Source organism: Rhinocladiella mackenziei, assembly GCF_000835555.1.
Source record: "Rhinocladiella mackenziei CBS 650.93 unplaced genomic scaffold supercont1.2, whole genome shotgun sequence".
In the NCBI taxonomy this organism is placed as follows: domain Eukaryota; kingdom Fungi; phylum Ascomycota; class Eurotiomycetes; order Chaetothyriales; family Herpotrichiellaceae; genus Rhinocladiella; species Rhinocladiella mackenziei.
This window is the reverse complement of record NW_013550603.1, coordinates 2,412,994-2,430,216: the sequence shown is the minus strand read 5'-3', so window position 1 is coordinate 2,430,216 and position 17,223 is coordinate 2,412,994. Positions and strand designations below refer to the sequence as shown.

At 50.4% G+C, this 17,223-nt stretch overlaps 5 protein-coding genes across 5 annotated transcripts; 1 reads left to right on the top strand and 4 right to left on the bottom strand.

The window, feature by feature from the left end:
* On the bottom strand, nt 1–582 carry Z518_02674 (uncharacterized protein; the record flags this gene model as incomplete). Its single annotated transcript, XM_013419701.1, has 1 exon — nt 1–582. One exon carries the CDS (start codon nt 580–582, stop codon nt 1–3), a length of 582 nt encoding a protein of 193 aa, XP_013275155.1.
* A 2,742-nt stretch (nt 583–3,324) lies between these two features.
* On the bottom strand, nt 3,325–4,623 carry Z518_02673 (uncharacterized protein; the record flags this gene model as incomplete). The annotated part of the gene is made up of 1 exon (XM_013419700.1): nt 3,325–4,623. One exon carries the CDS (start codon nt 4,621–4,623, stop codon nt 3,325–3,327), a length of 1,299 nt encoding a protein of 432 aa, XP_013275154.1.
* Nucleotides 4,624–7,315: 2,692 nt separating this feature from the next.
* Nucleotides 7,316–7,672, bottom strand: Z518_02672 (uncharacterized protein; the record flags this gene model as incomplete). The annotated part of the gene is made up of 1 exon (XM_013419699.1): nt 7,316–7,672. One exon carries the CDS (start codon nt 7,670–7,672, stop codon nt 7,316–7,318), a length of 357 nt encoding a protein of 118 aa, XP_013275153.1.
* Nucleotides 7,673–9,950: 2,278 nt separating this feature from the next.
* Nucleotides 9,951–12,373, top strand: Z518_02671 (uncharacterized protein; the record flags this gene model as incomplete). The annotated part of the gene is made up of 7 exons (XM_013419698.1): nt 9,951–10,132; nt 10,375–10,756; nt 10,803–11,255; nt 11,525–11,771; nt 11,824–11,866; nt 11,925–12,121; nt 12,177–12,373. 7 exons carry the CDS (start codon nt 9,951–9,953, stop codon nt 12,371–12,373), a joined length of 1,701 nt encoding a protein of 566 aa, XP_013275152.1.
* Nucleotides 12,374–16,395: 4,022 nt separating this feature from the next.
* Nucleotides 16,396–16,964, bottom strand: Z518_02670 (uncharacterized protein; the record flags this gene model as incomplete). The annotated part of the gene is made up of 2 exons (XM_013419697.1): nt 16,396–16,588; nt 16,642–16,964. The coding sequence occupies 2 exons, from the start codon at nt 16,962–16,964 to the stop codon at nt 16,396–16,398; spliced, it is 516 nt and encodes a 171-aa protein (XP_013275151.1).
* Between the last annotated feature and the right edge of the window lie 259 nt (nt 16,965–17,223).

Genomic DNA, 17,223 nt, shown 5'->3' with positions numbered 1-17,223 from the left:
TTACACATCATGTCCATTTTCTAGCCGGCCATATTCTAGCAATAACCTAAACCATACTAATTGGAGATCTATTTCGCGCAGTGCTTGTCGTGCCCATTCCTTCGATTCCGACGCAATTCTGTGGGCAATGGACCGGCCTTCGTCCGTTTTCGCCAGAAATCTCGTCACTTCGGGAAGCTCCTCAAAGCTGGTACTGATGGGTACGAAATGGACCCAAGGCACCAAGCGATCGTCGTGCCATTCCTGGAAGACGGTCTGCTTCAAAACGACCGAGTTCGTCCGGAGGAGACGATAAAACCTTCCACTGAAGCTATTGCCATCCATGTCAAGAAGGAGCCGGTGCCAATGAGCCTCGCTTTCCGCATCTTTCAGCTCCTGATTTCCAATGCCAAATGCCTCTTTTTCTTCCCTGCACGCAGAGGGTGTGCACTGACCGGTCACACCAACGATACGTATCGACAGCAGGTCCGAAATTTCCCCCGTGGTCGCATCTCGTGTAACCCAAGTACGCTCTTTCTTGTGAAGCAGTCGGATTGGCGACGATGAATTCATAGTCGTCAGGGCCAGTCGCTGACGCTGCATTGTCATCCAGTTGGTATCGGTGGCATATCCGCCCGTTGCAGAACCGGCCCAATACAGCTTGTCATTTTTTTGGGCCCATTTAACGCCGTCCGTTGTCTCTCCTCGTGCTCGATCGAGGTAGTACGGACTCGGAAGAAGAATATCGTTGAACAGTGAGGGTTTGCACTAGAGAAAAAGCTCAAATGTCGGTATCCGCAAAGACCTGTGGCGAGCCCACTTTGCAAAATGTCCCAGTTCTAGTTCTTGTCGACATTGTGTTTGGTACTGACGGCGGACTGACTCCTGTTGGGGCTTTGGAATGAGAGGCCCTCTTGCTCAGTATCCTGCTTGAGAAGGCGAAGGAAGGACGTCTTGAGAGTGGGAAATAGGGCCAAATGGCGTCGAGAGTGTCCGCCGAACCTTAGCTAGTCATTGGCGTACACTGTAAGGGCAGCTTCCGTAAGGTCGTCGACCGCTGATAGACCATTAAGACCACAGCTTAGAATGTCGATTGAACCATCCCTGGTGCGACTTACACCACAACCCGAAGATGGATACATATGGTGCGACAGCTTGAGAGAGATCATCTCTTCCAAAAGCAACTGAGAAAGCATTCCATTGGAGCATACATGGAGCTATGTCGAGAAGTCGGCACGTCCATTGAAGCTGTCGCGCAACCTCGGCTGCGTAGCGAAGCACCCCACAAATGGTTCAAGTGTGTCTGTCACATTTATCAGCCTACCTCATACATAAACTGACTTTCTTCTTCGATGTCGACAGGCTCACAGCCTACGGTATGTCTCGCATTGAGGCTTGACCGGCTGCAGGTTCAGAATGAGCGTCTCACCCATGAGATGTCACCCTCTACAAACCAGCTCCGCATAGAAAACGAGGAACGTCAGAAAGCCCAAGAGCATGTTCGAGAGTCGGAATTGCAGCTCTCTTCTGCACGAACGCGTACAGATTTGATATCCCGGGAGAATCGTTTCTTGGTGTCCGAAATGAGATGGCCTACACGGGAAGTGAAATATTCGGAAAAAAGAATCGAACGGAACAAAGTCTGGACACCATAGATCTCAAAACCGGCATTCCTTCGTCTTTCACATGCTCTCAGACGCCGGTACTGACACACTCTGTAATTGAAGACCTGCAGGACAAACACGGTGTCAGACTGGGTGCACCTTAAGATGTATTGAATGCTCTGGGATATGAAAGAGTGCTCTGTTCTCTCTCTACTTGTCGAGTTGTTGAGGATCGTTTGTCCATGGTAACCTCTCACCAGCGTTTTAATGGTGGAGCCTATAGCCCCCTGTTCGGCACACGGAGGAAGGAGCAACATTTTCATGACAACAGGCACGTTTGAGGCCGTCCGGGCTTCGGCAAGCGGGACTGGAGTGTTTTGGTCCACCAATGACCCCATTGTAGGGTACCATCGAACTGTCGCAATAGTTCACGTTGCCGGCGACGTTTGTTTATTACCCGATTTCAGGTCGTCTCCCCCTTCAAACTAGCACCTGTATTGACTTATCCAAAGACAGTCTAGTGTACATTTAACTCGTATCAGATTCAACGTCCCGTGTGACTGTAATCCACTTTGTGGCCAGGAGGAAACGGTTGTTACTGTCCATGAAAGAAATCCCCCAACAAACTCCCTGCCATCTCATTCTCGTTGCTATCTGAGGTGTCGGTGAGTGTTTCTCCCGTATGGCTGTATGGGCGCCACATCTTGCATTTAACCTAAACGTGTAATGCAACGCTTATTTACCACTAACCTGACTTCGACACTATTGACTCTTTCTTGTTAGTGGGGGTTGTAAGCGCCGACTTGGTGCCTGCATTAGCGGCCTGCTTTTGTCTGACTTGCGACGGGTCGCTTAGCCGCCTTCGCATGGACATACTTTGGTTGGTTTTGCGGTGGTTTCAACCCCACCGCCCTAGTCCAAGCATTGACTGGTGGCTGGGAGGTGCCCTGAACGTGGCAATGGACACGGCGGGCCGGTGAGATCTGATTTTCCTCCCTCGTCCAGATTCATGAGGCCTATGGGCTCCAAGGAAAAGAATCACACGGAGAAAGATCCAGGGTTTTGATCATATGCTTACGACAAATGCTTGTCGGTTTTAAAAGAGAAGATACAGATGACAAACTTGGCGGGCAAAGAGGGGAGGGGACCGAAGGCGTCATGTAACACTTGTTGTATGAGCGGAGAACGTTCTTCCATCACGATGAGTGCTTTGTGTCCCTGGGTAATTACCAACGCAGGGAACGTTCTGTAGGAATGAGATTGCTCGTGGCCGATGGTTTGTCTCTCAATCTATCTGACGGAGGACATATTGGAACTCAGGAGGATTTGAAGGAGCGATATTTAAAGTAAGTTAGGCCGGTTCGGGCAGGTTGGCCGGGTATGCTTGAGGATTCAGCCTTATCTATTTTCCCATTTTGACCAACTTACTGACAATATCTGTCTTCTTCTCTTCTTGTCATGCATGGTACGACAGGGGACCGCGAGAGAGAGGAAGATGTCCTGCCACCCCTGTACCCCGGTTTCGTCTGAAGGAACGCTCCGAATCCGCACTTTTGCCGACCTTGCCGGGTAGTGGAAGGATCGAGCTGGCCGCATCCTTGCCGTATTCGCAACGATCTGGGCGGGCGTGGGGGTGTGTAAATGCAAGGCGTTGTCGGGCAAGGGTAAGACTGGAAGCCATCAATCTCAAACACTTGGCTTGTAGCTGTTATCAATCCTCATCTCATCAGTATTGATTTCCTCAAACCTCAGGCCTCCAATCCAAGCCGTCTCTGAACTTGACATCGACCTCGACCCCGCCAAACACACCGATAGCAGCATACAAGTCGCCTTCGCCCATGAGCCCATCGACGCCCTCGTCACGTTCATCGCGCTCCTCGTCAATTTCCCAGCGCCAGCGCTCAAAATCCGTTCTCCCATCTCTCGTGACGAATGCAGACGTCTTGACTGTATTTCCTGAAACTTGCTGCGTCGAAAACGTCATGCCCACCCCAATAGTCTGATGCGGTTGGAAGGCATCGACGAAGTCGCGCCCGCCCCAGGCATCGTTGACGAATCTCCGCCCATCGTCGCCGTGCACCCCGATACTCGCGCGGTGCCAGCCCGGTAGACGCCACGGCGGGTAAGGCTTGGCTGCAAAGCCGATGGCGACGCCAGAGTTTGCGTTGGCAATCCCTCGCACGGTGATTTCAAAGTAGATGGTCTTCTGCCGACGGGTGCGGGCCGGGTTATCTACAGCCGCGAAGTACATGGGGAGACTGGACATGGTGACTGCGTCTTGTTGCGTGGGTCCCGTTTTGATTCGCCATGTGCTTGATGTCAGGCCGCCCTCGCGCCGCAACGTGAACCCTCGGCCCGTCAGTGCGGGAGGCGGTTTCTCGAGCGCCATCTCTCCGCGCGCGACAGTCGCGTAGATCTCCGGTGCGGGCATCGAAGGCGTGAAAACCGGGTGTCGCATGCACCATTCATGGGCCCGGGCCGCTGAGACGTAGCTTGCATTGTTCGTTGGTGAGTAGTCTTGCGGCAAGGGCGGAGGGGGAGGGAGGAGCGCTGTGTCCGGGATCACGGTCCAGTCGTGGTACGGCGGTGGATTACTATCCTTGGGAGATTGAGACGGCGGCGGGCCGGGTGGTGGAGCGAATTCCTCGTCGCCATCGGCGTTATTGCTTGACGGTAGATGATGGCGCTGTGAGGGAGGAGGGCCGGGGGGAGGAGCATAGCCATCGACACTTTCGCCGCCATACGTTTGATTCTGTCGATGAGACGGTGGAGGATCTGGTGGGGGAGCGAATTCCTGGCCTCCGCCTTGCCCGCGCCGCTGAGACGGTGGCGGGCCTGGCGGAGGTGCGTATGGTCCCTCACCAGCTCGACCGTGGCTTGTGTTTGATGTCGAAAACTGAGGGTCCTCATCGCTCCGTCCGAATATTCTATGTTTCTCCTGTGATGTCGACCATGTGTTGTACTGGTCCTGGCTGCTGGATTGCGTGGGGTCATCGGTGCCGACGTCGAGTTTCCCCTTGAGAGATTTGAAGAGGCCCATTCCTTTGGTCAGGAAAAGTGGGTTTGAGACGGGAGAAGTTGGTCTTCAAAACAGTCCTCGTTAGACCAGGTCAGTATGAGAAGGTTCCTGATTCCACGGACCTGAGTTTGGGACGAATAGGCCCTAAGCGTATTTCGTGGTATGCCCGTGCAATCGACTCCTTGGAAGGAAATAGCACAGCTGTCGGCCTCCACCTTCCGGTCAATATGTCCCGATGTCGTTCGGAAACAGCGGGTTTCCCTCATAGAAGTTGCGTGTAGATTGCTACCGTCCGTGCTCTCGCAGATTTATAGGCAGTCGGAAAGATTCAGAGAGCGAGTTCCAACGAGAGGAGTCCCTGGTACGTGATACTGCGGGAGGAGGTGAAGGAAGTGAAGTTCGATGGATTCGGGGCGGGGCAATGAATGTCGTACAAATCTCCCTTAGGTCACGTGGGAATTCGCCCCCAGCAGCCTCTCCAAGTGGTAGTTCTCAACGAGGATTGTTATGCGTTCCTTTTCGATTAATCTCTAGCCTCATGTAGGAGTAGAATTCCTTCCTTCAAAAATGATTGAGGTAGAAGTGGGAGGAGGGAAGAGGAAGAGGTCATGTCCGCATCATAACAACCATGTTGTATACACTACACCTATGAGACCAGGGCACTCGATATCTCATCAGTTATCTGACATCAAATGATTTCGCGAGTTGAAACCTGTGACGCTCCATCCGCATCTTCTTTCTCTGAGAGTAAGGCTGCGACCCAATGAACGCTCAGAATCTTACTCGGATGATTCCGGCCCAGCCACCTCTCGAACTCAGCCAGTGCTCTCCGATGCATCACCTCAGCCTCGTCAGATTTTCCCCGGACCCGAGGGACTGATGCCAGATTAGTCCACAAAGACTAGGGTTATAGGATGTTCTTTTCCTTGTGTCTCTTCGGCCGTCGTCGGTATTGGGTGCATTTTCTTTTCGGCCTCCTCGTATCTCACTTGGTCCCTGAGCACCAGCGCTCGATTGGCTGCACGGATGTTGGTGGCGGGACGATCTGTTCCCAGCATTTTGTCCCAGGCCTGTCACTGCCTGTCGGATCATTTGTTCTCCCTGCTCGAACCTGCCTTGGTCCCTGAGAGTAGGTCCATGCTCTTATATACTTCTCGTTGCGTGGTGTTCGGCTAGCTTGGGTTGGAAGTTCAAGGCCTTTTGAATGTAATTATGCGCACCGTCGAAATACCCGACGGAATCCTCGTACCATACCATCTTGAATAGCAACACAGCAAGACTGGGATCCTCACTTTCACCGATGGGTAGTCCATGTCGGAGAACTACTTGACTATGCCGCATGAGAATCTTGCAAATTTCCCTGTCTTCTTGGGTATCCGAGGGGAGTGTTTCAGCCAGATGTTGCAGGGCGTGGTGACGGACTTCTACCAGTCAATGTATTTCAACCCAACCCAAAATGAATAGACACCTGGACCAGTGGATGGATAAACAAATACTCATCTTTCCCATGTTCGCTAATCAATGCATAGCCTAAGGAGCGTGCTCACTGACATCTCGAATTGTGCTTGTGACATTGGCTCACACAGGAGTCCACGTAGGATGCTATCGCCATCAGGGACAATATCTCAGCTTTTGTCGAGTCCTGAGTCTGGATTTGGTCGAAAGAAGCCTTGCACGTGCGGAAAATCGTATTGGGATTATTTCGTGGTCGACGGGCATCATGAAGGTCGGTGGCGAGGTGTTCCAAGAATTGTTGACCGTCGTGGTCGAATGAAGCCATATTTGTCCCAATGGATGTCCGGTTGCGAATGATAAAGACGACTGCCTGTGTGATTGCCGGGGGACTGTAAGCCAACGCATCCAAAAGCCGGTCAATTGCTGGGTCGGGATCCTGGTCACCGGTAGAACTTGTTATATCCAGGTACGTCAAGAGAATTTGTCGAGATTCGGGTTTAGAAAAAGGCCCATTGATATTCCTGGTAAGCCTTCAGCTAGAACGCTGAGCCACATCTGGGCCGCAAGAGGTTACCATCACAACTCGACCTGGTGATGTCCGTCGTGCAATGTCGTCTTGCATGATTTTTAGCGTATGAGGTGGACCAGACGCCTCGTGGCCCTCGGTATCACCCCGAGGGTGGCAGCCCCGGCTTAGGAGCTGAATATGATCGAGATTGTCCCAGACTACTGACCACTGCCTCGTACTCCGTGGTCGACTATCTTCTTATTCGTCACCATCGTCTTCTCCATTGTCCTCCAGCCAGATGAGAACAAGCTAGCATTGATCTGCCCCAGGGTCATTCCATCGAGGCAACTTCAGAGCGTTGAGAAAAGTACTGACATGCACGGATGACATCTGTGCTGATACTGGCATATATTTGAAGGAGTGACGCATGAACTCCACGAAAGCAGAATGCGCATTCAATGGCAATTTGCAATCTTCGGGATTATCCTAGGTTAGACTGGTCCGTATGAGGATCAATAACACGCACTTGCTCGGCCCCATCGAGCCCATACATCGTTGTAACTCACCGTGGACTTTTTGGTCTCCCAGCCTCGGCGCAGATGGACTTGCGTACAACAAACTGCGGGTTAACCATGATAGCGCAAAGCAAGCACCGTTCATAGTTACACAAATCGCTTCTATCTGGACGAACTCTGCTCCTTGAGGTCATGGTTAATCGAGGATGTGCCATCGTTCGACCGAATCATCGTCCTATCGAACCTCCGTCGTGGATGAGTTCTTAAGTCGAAAGCTAGGCGTCACGCCGAGCAGCCCCTTTGCATGGGCAGCAGCCATTGCCGCTACGTAGTCTTGCCATGCCTCGTTCTTGCGCGAGTTCGCATAATCAGATATGCCTCTCACCACGAGACATGAGACATTATCCAGAACGCGTGCGGCCTCCATCTCAAAACACAACACATCCAATTCTTGCTCTAGTCGATCGTGAGTTACGCTATCCCCCATCACTTGGCTGCCGGATGCAATCAGGCCGTCATGAATCACCGGATTCATGTCTTCTCCGGCCGGCTTTTTCACCGTCACACGTACTATGACCTTGGACATGGACATGGGATGAGTCAAAGAGCTGATTGTGAGATAGGCCTGGGTATGTAAAGGCCCACACCTCCCAGTCTAGTGTCATGCTGTGTACTCGGGGCTCCTCCGCCAGGGGCCGACCATCAAACCCATACGTATGGCAGTGAATATGGCCTTCATGTGCGCGGCGACGCGATCTGCCGATATGAGGCCTATCGTACCAGCAGGCAAGCATGCGATCACCTTGTTTTGGTTCCCAATTCTACCAGAAACGTAGCTGTTCGGATCGTGCAACGGGTGTGGAAGTATCTCGTGGCATTCATCCAGCACGCTCACCGTCGGTCGGCAGCACACAAATCCATCCTATCCTGTAAATCTTGTAATAGCATCCTAATTCTTCTGCCAGTATAGGGACCGTATCGAGAAGAGCGGATCGGTGGCAAAGGAACCCCGGTTCAGGAAAGGCCAATGATCCTGAACACCGAGAGGCTGCAGCTGCGGTTTGAGTTGAAGGGGGGGACATGCTGCAATGCAAACGCGACAGCTCGCACAGCTCCATTGAATCAGCTGGTGGAAGGAGAAAATGAAAATATGAGGGCGCTAAGTGATATATTGTCGTAGTTGCTCAGCCTCATCGATGCTTGCAGAGGACGGACTGGTGTTGAAAGGGTCTGATCATTATCAAAGGCGAGGAAATTCGATCACGTGACTCGAGTATATGTGTACGCACAGGGCGGAGAAGGAGTTGCGGAAATCTACCGAGAGACCTCTTGTTGATGTGACTCTTTGAATGCATGGCAAGCATCTTGTAACCTCTTGATAGTTTAGGCGACATAGTCTCTCGTAAGCTAGTCTCGAATCATACACTCACAGTAATTCAACGCCATTTCATACGGCGAAGAACTTTCCCCCGAATCGGCATATGAGGCCATAGACCGTCATGTCTGAGGATGGTTATCATGCCTCTTGCTTCTTTATATTGTTCCTGGCTGGCCAGGCTCACGTTGAGTTCGGGATGTCGACAAAGGGGTTTCCCAAGACGCGATGCATTTTTGCTATTATAACCGCTTTTCTTGTCCTTGCATAACTTTCCAGACGGCAAGAAGAGAAAGCCATCAGAAGATGCACATAGCAGAGGGTGAATCCTTGTGTCGATGTTCCTACAGTGTCATCATGACACATTTACCTGCTTCGACTAACCTCCGGATATCTTGTGTCCAAAGTATCTGTCATCCTCCTAATCAGAGTAGACGTCATTGAAAACGCTTCTCGTTCAAAAAGACTTTGTCAACGGTAGTCATCCGCGGCTTGGTTAAGGATGGGGGATGGATATAAAGAGAGAAGAAGGTCCAAGGTCCAAGCCTCTAATGAAGGAAATTGTTGTAATCGCAGGTCCACACTGCCTTATCCACCACAAGAGAAAGCTAGCTGTTTATCATCAAGACTTCGGGTGTCCGGAGGGAAATACGGCACCCGACGAAGGCCAAACTCTATATGCACCAATGACCGCAGTGGTTTCTTTCAATGCCACGAGACGGTGCAGATGAGACCCGATGTCGTACTCATTTTGGATAAAATTGAGTCGAACCCATCCAGAGCACACCCGAATACAACCTCTCCGTCCAGGTATTAGGCTAAATTCTCCCTTTTTGATTGTGGAGGTGGAGGCGACATGTGGAGGAATTGGGGCCCGTAATGCCTCTCATGATACCCTTAGCAGTCCGCCCTCTCAGCAGGTGACAGGTTGACTAGTTCGCATTCATGATTCCATGGAACATTCGACGGGCATTTCAGTTTCGTGTTTCTTCATTCATGGGTCCGTGCTGTGCAGTGTGGGTCCCAAAATGGTCCAGTCTGACACAAAGGGGTTTCCAGATGCATATACGGGCAACCTCTCACTTTGGAAGAGCGGACTCTTTGTCAGACCGGGAGAGTATTTCCCGGATGCCAGCTTCCTTTTCGAAATGGAAGGTTAGTTGCCGATCCCCAAACATGCTTGCCGGCCCTTATTCCAAGTGCTTCGCTCAAATATTGTCCCGGTGGGGGTGACCGCCTACCAGGGGTATGTCCATCACCTCCAATGAGATATCTATAACTACGGGTATCGTGGTCTACGCAAAGTCCTTCTCCGCGCCATGTGCTGCTCGAGGGGGTTCCGAATTAGCCTGAAGACAAAAAGTTGGGAGTTGGGAGTTGAGAGTCGGGAGCGCTCTCTTGATAGCGTACAATATAGATCATCCTGTCTTTAGATACTCTTCAATCCTCTTTGCCTTCCATTTCTGTCTCACATTTTTGCGGTTGACATTGCAAAATGGTCGGCACCACCAAACCATCTCAATTCAGCGATGCTGCTCTTCAGCATCGGCTGCAGCTTACAGGTAAAGCCGGTCCACAGGCACTTCTCAGGAATTTCCGTGTCTTTGGAATTGCCTGTTTTGCTTGCATCGGTGGTCTTCTCTATGGTTACAACCAAGGCGTTTTCAGTGGCGTCTTGTGAGTGTTCTGTCTTTCATCTACCCGGACGTTTTTGATCGCATTGTCGGATTAGAAAGTTATTTTGGGAAGCATCGATTCGAGATGGGGAGAGCCTGTATTTCCAGTCGAGCGAGTTCCATCCAAGAGAGTGATCGCCTTTTGTTTTCCTTGGGAATCACTGTTGTTCTGCTGTCCTTTTGTCCTCACGATGGCATTCCTTTGCAATGGTGATCACGGAACTGACATTCATTACCTCACAGAACCATGACCTCTTTCAACAACCATATGGGAGACTATACGACCAACTCCACCAAAAAGGGATGGCTCACGTCCATTCTCGAACTGGGTGCCTGGTTAGGAACATTGTACTCGGGCTTCCTCGCCGAAATCATATCAAGAAAGTACGCAATCTTGGTCAACACTTGCATCTTCATTCTCGGTGTCATTGTGCAATGTACAGCAACTTCAGCCGGCCACTCTGCCATCCTTGGAGGTCGTTTCGTCGTCGGTATGGGCGTGGGTTCACTGTCCATGATCGTACCGATGTATGTTGCGGAATGCTCGCCTCCTGAGTTGAGAGGATTGCTCATTGGTGTTCAACAATTCGCCATCGAGTTCGGTATTATGGTCAGCTTCTGGATCGTAAGGACGCTGAAACCGTTGAGGTATTCAAGCTGATTGTTTCCAGGATTATGGCACCAACTACATCGGAGGAACCGGTGAGGGTCAATCCGACGCCGCCTGGCTGGTACCTCTTGCCCTTCAACTATTCCCCGCCCTCATTCTTCTTGTCGGTATGGTCTTCATGCCATATACTCCTCGTTGGCTCATTCACCACGATCGAGAGGAAGAGGCACGCAAGACATTAGCCACCCTAAGGTCCATGCCAATTGACCATGAACTCATTGAACTTGAGTTCCTCGAAATCAAAGCGCAATCCATTTTCGAGAAGAGAACCGTGCAGGCCACTTTCCCTCATCTGGCCCAAATGACCCCCGTCAACACCATCAAATTGCAGTTTGTCGCCATCGCATCTCTCTTCAAGACGATGCCGATGTTCCGTCGCGTCATTGTTGCCACTGTGACAATGTTCTTCCAACAGTGGACAGGGATCAACGCCGTACTTTACTATGCTCCTCAGGTAAGTTACAAAGATCTCGCGCTGTGTCTGTTATTCGACTTGGCAAAGAGGAGGAGTTGGGAATGTCAAAACGCCCTTGGAAAACGTCTCTCTTACCACGCCATTCCCTTTCAGGAAAGATAGAAAGTTCTCGCTGTTTTGAGCGGCGAGGTTCGAGGCTCGAGCCCCGAGCATCCCTGATTGAGAAAATTTGAGAGTCCCCCAAATCAGTCGAATCCTGGCAGTGCCGAATTATCCACCCTTCGGATCACAGAAACTAACCGTTGCAGATCTTCGGTGCTCTTGGATTGTCATCAAACACCACCTCGCTTCTGGCAACTGGTGTTGTCGGCATTGTGATGCTATTGGCAACTATCCCTTCAATCTTGTATATCGATAGAATCGGAAGAAGACCTGCCTTGGCTCTTGGTGCCATTGGGATGGGTCTCTGCCATTTCATTATTGCTGTCATCTTTGCCAAAAATGAGCATCAATGGCCCACTCACAAAGCAGCTGGCTGGGCTGCTATTGTCATGGGTAAGTTCCCCCGATATTAAGAACAAAATGTCGAAGCTAAACTTCCTCTTAGTCTGGCTCTTCGTTGTGCATTTTGGTTGGTCTTGGGGTCCCTGGTGAGTCAACGAGGATAGATTCAACCTGCTGTTCCGTGCTATTGACAGTTATTTGCAGCGCCTGGATCGTCGTCGCCGAAGTATGGCCATTGTCGGCTCGTCCGTATGGAATCGCCCTTGGGGCTTCATCCAACTGGATGAATAACTTTATTGTGGGACAAGTCACTCCAGACATGATCACCGGTATTAGATACGGGACGTTCATTCTCTTCGGATTGTTGATCACAATGGGCGCTGGCTTTATCTGGTTCTTTGGTAAACCATCAATACACTTCAACTTCGTGGGACAAGCCGCTAATATCATGAATAGTGCCTGAGACTAAGCAGCTCACCCTTGAAGAGATGGATATCGTTTTCGGCTCTAGTGGCATTGCCACGGCGGATCAGGAACGCATGGCTCAAATCAATGCCGAGCTTGGCCTCGACCGCCTGCAAGGCAGCAGTCGAGGAAGTGACGAACAAGTCGCCGAGATTCACGGGAAGACACTTGAGTCCAAAGAAGCTTAGGGTCGTTGAACATGTCAAGAAGATGTCTTGTGAGCAAACAATGAGCAAGCCAGTCAGGTTTGACTTTAATGATTGTGGTCTCAGACGAGGACAACCACTGCAGTTGCACGTGTGTGGTGTTTTGGGTTGGGGGGAGCAGAATTCTCTTTTCCCTTAGCCACCTTGGGATGAGGAAGTAGAAGAGCATATGCATTTGGTTAAACTTCCATCTGCTTCACCTTTTGACCTGTGGATGTGGAGGATCCGTCACACGGAGCTCGTCTCCCAACATAATACCTCTTAAAATGGTGTATGTTGAGACTTGAGAGGCAGTATTCCATCTGACACACAGAAATTTCGTCTTTCATAGGATGACCTCCCCCCATGCCATGCTAGTGTCCCAAGTGATGCCTGAAACAATACCTGAGACTTGAAGAATCAGTACGGAAATATGGCGGCTTCAACTTTTCTGGAGCATGTGACCAAAGGCTTGTTTCCATCTTGTTGAGGTTTTGCCAAAGGACTTGATATCGTTGATACATGGATTAGGAAGCTTTTCCTGGAAAAATCAGACTTTTCTATGGCGTTGTCAACATCATGGACCAAATGCAAGATTTGATCGCAGTACATCTCAAGGCATGACCGAGCGGCTTTGGTGTCTGGATGATTCAGACACAGGAAATAATGAAGTGATTGCAAACGTTGGTGGCGCTTGGAACCCATCGTCGCCAAATTCCGTGACTTGGGTATCTAGACATAAGAGCGTCTGGACCACGAGATTTCTCTGGACGTCGTGTTCTCGAGATGGCTCAGGACGAAGAGCCAGTTCGGCCATGGCCTTCATGTCAGAGTAGATGTGACTTATCGAGGACATGTAGTGTTCTTTGATGATTTCAATACCAGCGAACAATATGGACACTGTCAAAGCAACGTCCACCGCCTATGCTGAGTGTCTGTCAAACTTGGCCACACTCTTCATGGCATTTCCATACTGTTGCATGACAAATTCCACCAAGCCGGCATTATCGGAACCAGAATTCAGGAAACGCTCGGGCAGGGTGCCAATACCCAATGACCGTATGTTTGATCGCTTCCTCCTGGTGCGCCATGATCAATCCATCTTGACCACAGGGCGGACGAAAGGTTTGCCCCTAGTTCTGGGAGCGATTCGAGTCTAGAAGAAGCTAAATGCTCGCCTCTCCCTAGTGTCCATATCTAGTTGTGAGATTATTGAATAGGGAAGCTCGGGTGGATGGAGGACAAATGCCCTGGACTTTTTGATATTCTTCCTGATTCTGAACCGGATTGCCATAGCCTCCGCATTCTGTTTGCTTCGATCACACTTTTGGCAAGCCGGTCGGCCTTCGCACATGATGTGTACGCCTTGAAAGATCACGATGAACTTCTGGTCTTGCGTATTACAGGGTTCTCGATTCTTGACGTACTTGCCCGTCTGACAGCCGTCTTGAACTTTGCTTCCTCCGATTCTGTACAGCCTCGTGTTGGCCGTGCTCACCACGAACCTGACCACCCAAAGCTTAGGTGCTAATGCAGGTATTAAAAGGATTTTGAGGTCTCGCCTGGATAGAAATGAATGAGCGAGCTCTCCACAAGGAGATCGATCTCCGTTCGTGATGATATTCTTATAGCGAGGGAATATGATGAGGCCATGACAACGGGGTGAAGATGCGAATAGTCCATGCTGCCAGACGTAGCTGTATTCCCAATTCAAGAGGGTGTTACCCTATTCAGACCCAACTAGGAGCTCCGTCTCTTTTCCCAGGGCTAGACGGACCAGACTTTGGGCGTTGCTGTTGCTGACTCGCAGGATTAAGATGTAGCCGACCAAGCATGCAGGCATGGAGGAAGCCAAAGAGATGTTTTAATATTAAGTGATTTGGTTTGAGATGTTTCATGGAGTGCCAGGTCGATCCTTCCCAAGGCCAAGCCCTGGCGCTTCCGTCGCTTCGAGTCTGCAGGCGAAAAGATTCTCCAATGCCTCTTGCACCACTGATTCCTCACGGTGATGTCCCAAAGCGGGCGATTCTGCAACGAGATATTCCATGATGCCAAGTCTCCCTACGGTTCGCGTTGCGCTCCAGTGTCCCTTGCATACATTCTTCAACCGTGGCTGTCCAATTCAACTCATCTCGACTTCGCACGTGCGGAAAGCGACATGTGGATCTGACCCCGACTCGACTCGACCCGGAGCCAGAACATTGGGATGGATATTTCCCGCATTCTAATCTCCTCAACAATGGCCTTGTGTCAAGAAGCTATTAGCTCCAGAGAAGATCCATATCCCCCGTGGCCTGGGACGGAAGGCAAGCGAAGGGACGTGCGTCACGCGGATACCTCTTATCTGGCCGGCACGATACCTGCATAGTGCAAAAGATAGTCTGGAATACCGGAAGGAGAAAAAGGATGGAAACACATCTGACATGACTCGGATACCAAGCCGGGTAAATGTATCCGCCTCTCAGGAACAGACAGCAAAGCAAAAGCACAGAGAAGAGCCGAAGTGAAGCCCAAGACTACCTACCCCATCCCATCCCCCCTTACGCACGCAAAGAGCGGACATGGTAGACCGACACCTTACCATCGATACACGTACACGTCCGTCTATGTCTGTACCTCTCAGTGGACGGGGTGGGCTGGAATGAATGGGATTTCACTCCGAGGATCCGGGCACCAGCACTACAGTCTGCAAGTCCAACGCAGCTTATTTCCAACCGAAATCCAACTGGAGCCGGCATTGGATCTAGCGCAGCCGAATCCTGTGAGCAGGATCTGAGCCGGCATGCTATGGCACTCTACACAGGGAACCGCACTACGCACGGCATACGGTATGCAGTCTGCGACGTGCCCAACACCGAGTAAAGTGGGGGCCCGGTTGGATAGAGATACAGACAAGTCGATTGAAATATGCCCAAGTAACCACCAGTCCTTTGGGGGTTACCGAGTCATACGTGACGGAAGGGGAGAGTACTCTGTGCTTTGTAGAGGATTGGGTTATGAGATGAGACCAGGCGAGACGATCAGAGTAACCGTGAGTAGGTTGTCAGATGACTCCATAAAGCCTGGCGAGGCCGAGCAGGGCAACGACTAGCAGTAGACAGAGCAGGAGGGAGCAATATTCTCGCGAATGATCAACGCAACCACGTAGAACTCGAGGCCGTAATCGCAATACCAAGGAATTGTAATGTGACTCAATGCATTGATCAATCAGTAAATCAATCGATGCTGACTTTGATTCATTGTGGATGGATGCAAACATTCACATTCACACGCTGCCAATCAACTTGATTCTATCTTCGCATGGTCTCACAAGATTGCTGTTTCCGTTTCTGAGCTTTGGAACAGCCAGTCAGCCAACCAGCCAGATAAAAGACAACAGTAGCATCATTCATTACCTCCCTCCCTTCTCGCCAGTCATTTGGTATTTGACCTTTTTTTGTTTAACCAGATTTCCCATTGGTCATAGAAGTCAACAAAGTGGCCCAAATGAGTAAAATCTGCAATCTGCCAAAATAAAAAACTAATACGCCAACCAGTAAAGGCCCGCTGGAATTGTCGCGTTGTTGTACAATAAGTTCGATCTTCAAGATCAGTTGTGCCCAGATAGAAGAAGGAACCATGCCTTCCCCTGTTACCTTGGTATAATAGTGGATAAGCTTTGCTGGTCCGTTGATAAGAGTCTCTCGACTGCCCCAAAAAGGATGCTCAATTCGTCCTGAAGAAGTGACAACGACAACGAAATTTCTCAAAATCTACTTTCTTGTTGCGCATCGTCGAATTTGTTTGGAAGAAAGTGAGACGTGGGTATCGTTAAAAGTGCGTTGAAAGGAGTGACGTGGAAAAAAAAGACTCCCATCCAGAGGTTTTGTCGTTCCCGTTTTCCTCTTGCGTGTGCTGAGGCCTAGACCAGAAATCTCTCCCACCTGCACCATCCAGTCCATTCGCTATGCTAGCATGATCAAAACCGTCCTTAGATATTTGCTCACGAAGGAAAAGTTAGTGTAATGCGGGAGTCATAAAGTCGTTCATCGTTTTCCTTTTTTCTTCCCACTGGTACTGGCACTGCGACCGAGATTATCTTTCGACATTGTTCTCGTCAGACCGCCAATGTAGTCTTGGAGAAATCGGTTTTCGGTTTCGAGTTTGTCGTGATCAATTTTCACTTCATCAATCTTTTCCGCTAAGGCGGCGAGTGAGGATTGGAGACTTCGAGCTTGTCTAGAATGGACAGTTAGTACAAACAAGATCACATCGACGACCAATCATCATACTCTTTGAGACTTTCACGAACACCACGCTCTAGTCTCTCAATATCTTCACTGTTCCGTCTAGGACTCATTGCTCTTGCATCATCGGGAGGATATTGTGGTTTTTCTCGCTGAAACACATCCCGACCTTTAGGAACAATGATGGAATTTGACCGTTGCCTCTCTCCAAGTCGAGGTCTGTCCATTCGTGTACGTCTCGAAGACGGTCGAGGGGATTGTGGCTGAGATTGTGTATCAGATTCAGAGGCGGAAGAGGATGCGCTAGATACGGAGGGAGATATTGAAGCGCGACTTGGAATGTCGACGGATTCGGAGGCCGCCGTCATAGAGGCAGGGTGGGGGAAAGAAGCCGTAGCCTTGGGCGATGACGGGGAACAGTGCATTTGGCGTTGACAGATCTTGGAGTTCTTTTTCCTTCTCTAAATAATAATCCTGCTTGTTTTCGCAACTTTGGCGGGCCGATGTTCTGGAGTTGTCGAATGACGCATTGGCCTTATCCAGGACAAAGCGCACTGACCGCAGTCCAGTGCAGCCTTGAGGGTCGTTAGGTCGGCATACAACAAGGAGCACCGGTTTCAATTGATA